The sequence below is a fragment of the Aplysia californica genome, unplaced genomic scaffold (genome assembly GCF_000002075.1).
Source record: "Aplysia californica isolate F4 #8 unplaced genomic scaffold, AplCal3.0 scaffold00132, whole genome shotgun sequence".
Classification (NCBI taxonomy): Eukaryota; Metazoa; Mollusca; class Gastropoda; order Aplysiida; family Aplysiidae; genus Aplysia; species Aplysia californica.
This window is the reverse complement of record NW_004797402.1, coordinates 764,209-770,116: the sequence shown is the minus strand read 5'-3', so window position 1 is coordinate 770,116 and position 5,908 is coordinate 764,209. Positions and strand designations below refer to the sequence as shown.

At 40.0% G+C, this 5,908-nt stretch overlaps 1 protein-coding gene across 1 annotated transcript in view; it reads left to right on the top strand.

Annotated features, from left to right (window-relative positions):
* The window catches only part of LOC106011501, a 13,810-nt gene that overhangs the window by 1,495 nt on the left and 6,407 nt on the right, over positions 1 to 5,908 (top strand). Inside the window, exons 2-3 of the mRNA XM_013081463.2 lie at positions 2,132 to 2,258; positions 5,632 to 5,814. Coding sequence (XP_012936917.1) covers positions 2,132 to 2,258; positions 5,632 to 5,814 — 310 coding nt within the window. The remainder of the gene's footprint in view (positions 1 to 2,131; positions 2,259 to 5,631; positions 5,815 to 5,908) is intronic.

Below are 5,908 nucleotides of genomic sequence, written 5' to 3'. Positions count from 1 at the left end.
TGTGTGTGTGTGTGTGTGTTCGTGTGTGTGTGTGTGTGTGTGTGTGTGTGTGTAAGTGTTTTATGGCGCTCGCAACTGCATAAGGTCATATGATCGCTTGGGACACCCCAATTTCAGTTGGAAGAAAATTTTGAATATTTGCCAGGGTGGCGGCCTAACAACGGTCATGAAGAATGCCAGAGTCTGCCAGTTAACTCACTGAAGACACATGTTCTGGTCATGAAGAATGCCAGAGTCTGCCAGTTAACTCACTGAAGACACATGTTCTGGTCATGAAGAATGCCAGAGTCTGCCAGTTAACTCACTGAAGACACATGTTCTGGTCATGAAGAATGTCAGAGTCTGCCAGTTAACTCACTGAAGACACATGTTCTGGTCATGAAGAATGCCAGAGTCTGCCAGTTAACTCACTGAAGACACATGTTCTGGTCATGAAGAATGCCAGAGTCTGCCAGTTAACTCACTGAAGACACATGTTCTGGTCATGGAGAATGCCAGAGTCTGCCAGTTAACTCACTGAAGACACATGTTCTGGTCATGAAGAATGCCAGAGTCTGCCAGTTAACTCACTGAAGACACATGTTCTGGTCATGAAGAATGCCAGAGTCTGCCAGTTAACTCACTGAAGACACATGTTCTGGTCATGGAGAATGCCAGAGTCTGCCAGTTAACTCACTGAAGACACATGTTCTGGTCATGAAGAATGCCAGAGTCTGCCAGTTAACTCACTGAAGACACATGTTCTGGTCATGAAGAATGCCAGAGTCTGCCAGTTAACTCACGGAAGACACATGTTCTGGTCATGCGACAATGGTTAAAGACACGCACGTCGTGTTGTATGATGTAACGTATTCATACAGATTTTTCAATTCTGTTTTTTTCATCTGAAACACAAAAAGAAAAACAACATTATGCAGATTCCTGTGTCTGATTCAAGTAGGATGGCTCGAAACGTGCCTCAGCATTGCTTGTTGTCTGCTGTATGTGTCCGTCTGCTTTGATCGAACTCACTTTAGAAATGACACGAGTTGTGTCTTCTGGCAGACTACTGCATCAAACAACCCCCCCCCCCCCCCCCCCCAATGTTTTATAAATAAAAATATCTCTCCAAAGTGAGACCTCTAAAAAGCAACAACGAACCACAAAAAACATTAGAACCCCCCCCCCCCCAACCACCCCCGAAAGTGTCTTAAGGCCATCCCAAAGTGGGGATATTAATATTTTCTTATGCTCAGTAGAATTGTAATCGTAAATGGGCTGATTCATCCATCAATGTCATGCTCATAACTGTGCCTGAACTCCAACAGGGAACCGCTGCTTTTACTTTCCTAATCCTTATTATCGTCATTTTCCTTCTCCTTCTGTTGCATGTTTGTCACACTCTTGTGACCCGCTATTTCCGGGGTGCCTTGATAGTCGAAGCAAAGTTTGTGCTGCTGAAGCTAGAGAGGTGAGCAGAGTAAGCCCGATTCCCTGTACGGACTTCTCTGTTGACATCTACCCCTTGGCGTTCATATGACCTTATGCAGTTGCGAGCGCCGTAAAAACTCTACTAAACTAAGAAAAAAACAAAAAACAATAGAAACTAAAGATTCCTACATAGACTACATAGTCTAAGTATGTAACTGGTACGATGGGCTTCATTTTACGTCGTTTTTGATCCAGCGGCAGTAGACTATGTCGTGGCGTCGGTGGCTTCGTAGTTAAGCTTTCAGACTCGCAACCGTAAGGTCGTGGGTTCGGATCCCGTTAGGGGCCCGACGTTTGTGTCCTTTGGAAAGGCACTTTGCACAAGTTTTCCTCACTTCACCCAGGTGGGAATGGGTACCCGGCCATAGACAGCGAAAGATCTTGTCAGTATGTTAGTGTTGTAGCGATTATAAATGGCCGCTTGCACTGTATGCTTTCCAGGAGGTTGAGGTTGTTTCAGGATTCTCGCAGGTCTGCTGGGGTAATAGTATAGATTGTGAAGCGCATAGAGCTTGCTGTTGAGCGGAGGTCTGTGCAATACAAATGCTATCTATTATTATTATTATTATTATTATTATTATTATTATTATTATTATTATTATTACTATTATTATTATTATTATTATTATTATTATTGCTATTACGTCTCTGTCCCGCCTAGGAGAGGTCAAGGGGTCAGCGATTCCCGGCCAACAGCTCCGTGAACCTGACGGCTGACCCCGAGAGCTGGAAGATGATCCCTGGAGAGGACAGTGACACGCCCCTCGTGTTGAACTGTAAATACACAGGTAATAATAATAATAATAATAATAATAATAATAATAATAATAATAAACATAATCATAATAATAATAATAATAATAATAATAATAATAATAATAATAATAATAATAATAATAGTAATAATAGTAATAGTAATAATAATAATAATAATAATAATAATAATAATAATAATAATAATAATAATAATAATAATAATAATAATAATAATAATAATAATAATAATATAACATTTATGTAGCGCATTTCCAAAAAAAAGTAGCTCAATGCCCTTTACATTGGAATACCCATTTTCAAAACTCAAAACCTTTCTTACTACTTCCTTTCTTCTCATGCAATATATATTTATGCACACACAAACACACACACACACACACACACACACACACACACACACACACACACACACACACACACACACACACACACACGGACTATTTTCATCCAGACATAGGCACAGAACAACTATAATTTTTTTTTTTAATTTAAAAAAAACACTAAAAGCTTATGAAGAATAAGTCTGTATGAACAGAAAATGCTTAAGATGTCTTTTGAAGCTATAATAATAATAATAATAATAATAATAATAATAATAATTGCATTTATATAGCGAATATCCATGCTCAAGAGCTTGCTCTATGCGCTTTACAACTATTATTACCCCAGCAGACCCTCTGAGAAGACTCAGAAACATTCTCAGCTTCCGCGGAAGCATACAGTGCAAGCTGTGGATTTCACGCGCTCAAACACTATCAAACTGACCCATTACCACCTGGGTGAAGTGAGGAAAATTTGTGCGAAGTGCCTTTCCCAAGGACACAACGTCGGGCCCCTGACAGGATTCGAACCCACGACCTTACGGTTGCGAGTCCGAGAGCCTAACCACTAGGCCACCGACGCCACAAGCTATCAAGTGTTCTTGTTTGTGAGCGACACGTCATCCACACACTTTTGTACCTTCGCTTTGTTTCGTTTTGATTTATTTGGGGGGTTTTAAAATAAAGTTTTTGTTTTTGTAAAAGTCTCTTGCAAACACAAATTATAGTTCATGGTTATAAGGTAGTGTTTACCCGAACGTCGGTGTGAGATCTACGCACTTGTGTTACTCTCTTGTAACACCTATAATCTTCGGCACGTATATGCAAAGATAGTACATAACAAGATGGGCCACTCCTCTCTGTGTCCTCAAAATTCGGTGGCGCCCTCTTCGCAAATGCGCACCCTTTGCGAACAGAGTTACATGTACCCTACTTGAGTTTGAAAAATCAAAGCGAAACTAGCAAGTTTTTTAAATAAATTTCGGAAGAACGCTTTTAATGGTTACGCAGACAAAAAACCTCTTCCGGAGGAAAGGGTGATTGTTTTCTTCGTTTAATTTGACTTTAGAATGAAAGGCGAGAGGTCATTAAAATATAAAATAATTTAAAAACTCCGCACTGAACGAATCCGAACTGCTGATGAACAGCAGTCGATCTGCGAACGCAAGGAGGTGCTATTCCTATTTTTCTTCAAAAAAACGAAAGAGAGCTTCAAAACAGACTGCAGCGCCATCTGAAGCAAAGAGCGGACTTCCGGCGGACACTTTTTTGGCTGAGTGGCCCATCTTGTTATGTACTATCTTTGGTATATATGACCACAATATTGTGTTGCAAGTATTGTAAAACCTTTACTAAAACTGAACGAAAAGTGCGTAGATCTTACACCGACGTTCGGATAAACACTTTCTTATAATCATGACCTATATGTGTTTGCAAGAGACTTTTACAAAAACAAAAACTTAAAATAAAACAACAAATGTACAACAAGGACGATGGGTTTTTTTATAGGAGAGAAGGAGCAAACCGCACCAAAGCACCCGCCAACCACCCACCAACACACTTTTTTATCTTCGTTTTGTTTGCTTTTTAGTTTTTGTTTTTGTAAAAGTATCTAGCAAACACAAATAGATTATGATAATGATATTAGTGTTTATCCCAACGCCAATGTAAGATCTAGTCACTTTATGTTGTAGGTGCGGAAGATTAGAGGTGTTACTAAAATATAACATACAAAGAAAAGAAGGAAGAGGAAAGATCAGGACGATAGATATAATTTGATAGGAAAGTAGGAGAAGACCAATCCAGAACGCCCTCCAACCACACATACTTTTATTTTGTGTTAGTAGCACTGGCTAAAACTTTTAAACACAATAAGGTCATACTTTTAAGTCCTAGATCTGGAGATTAGTGGTGTTGCAAGAGAGTAACAAACATCAAAAAAGAAGGAGAAGAGTTAAGGACCATGGATGTTCAAAAGGGAAGAAGAGGTAAAACACTGCAGAGCACCGGTAAACCACTCATTGTGATTTCTTCTTCTTTATCTGGACTGTTGACCTTTCAACCCGGGTTGGCAGTGTGGCATGACATCTTGCCTTCAAATTATGTTTCCTTCATAATGGTCTGGTGGCTTTTTATATTCTGACCAAAGTATTGCGCTGTTGTGCGCTTATAAATTTGAGTAGTCCACAGACAAAAACCGGCATAGTCACAAACTAGAAATTGTGAAGATTATTTTATATGTTTGTTGGATGTGAAATCTAACAACAGTAATCAACGAACAGCTGAACAGAAATACAGTTATGAGTCAACAGGTGTTCAAAATTGATACCCTCACGATTTTCAGTTTGTGACTATACCCGTTTTTTCAGTGGACTCCTCATTTGTTTTCAGTGTTTGTCTTGCGTGGAGTAAATAAGTCAGTTTATTCAGTGTTTAAGGTCATTGGCCCACATCGCATCATGATTATGAAACTCTCTTTGATTAAATAAAGTTTCCATAATGAAAGAGTACAGGATGTGCACATATCTCTTATCATGGATCAAAAATTGCTTATTTCTGTCACTGGGCCGAGTCAGGATCTGGGGAATAAACAACAATGTCCTTTGATGGACGAAATATGGACGGTAGAAAACAAAGAAAAATATTCATCTTCAATTCCATTAGAGTTACACCTCTGGCGAGGAGAATGATCATGAATTAATGCGTCAATGAACGAACTTGTCTTTATCTTTTTAACTCAAACAGTTGGTGGTTGGCGGTTGCTCTGGTGTGGTTTACTTCTTCTTTCCTATCAAACATCTATTGTCCTTATCTCCTCTTCTTCTTTTTTTATGTTTCTCACTCTCTCGTAACACCTGTAATCTTGCGCTCATATAACCATATGCCGTTGCGAGCGCCGTAAAACCTCTACTAAAAGAAACAAACACGTAGTCTTTGTACAGCTCTGTCACAACATAGCGCCATTCTGCGGCACACAGCAACATACTACATAATAAATGATATACTAAAACTAAAAACTGTGTGTAGAGAACTCAAACAAGCCTTGTATTCTCGCAATGACCAGGTACCAGAGAGGTTCTGTCTATCGCGATCTTTCACATGACACGTCCGAGGACCATGGTAGCACGGGCGAGGAACTCCGACGGTGAGCTCGACATCTCTAAGGCCGATGACGTCACTATTGCAGACGGTTCCCTTGAGGGAGATGACGAAAACGCGTATCTCAATGTGGTCTTTGAGAACCCGGGTAAGTTGGTGGACTGTCTAAGGGGAACAATCTCTCCCCCTCTCTCTCTCTCTCTCTCTCTCTCTCTCTCTCTCTCTCTCTCTCTCTCTCTCTC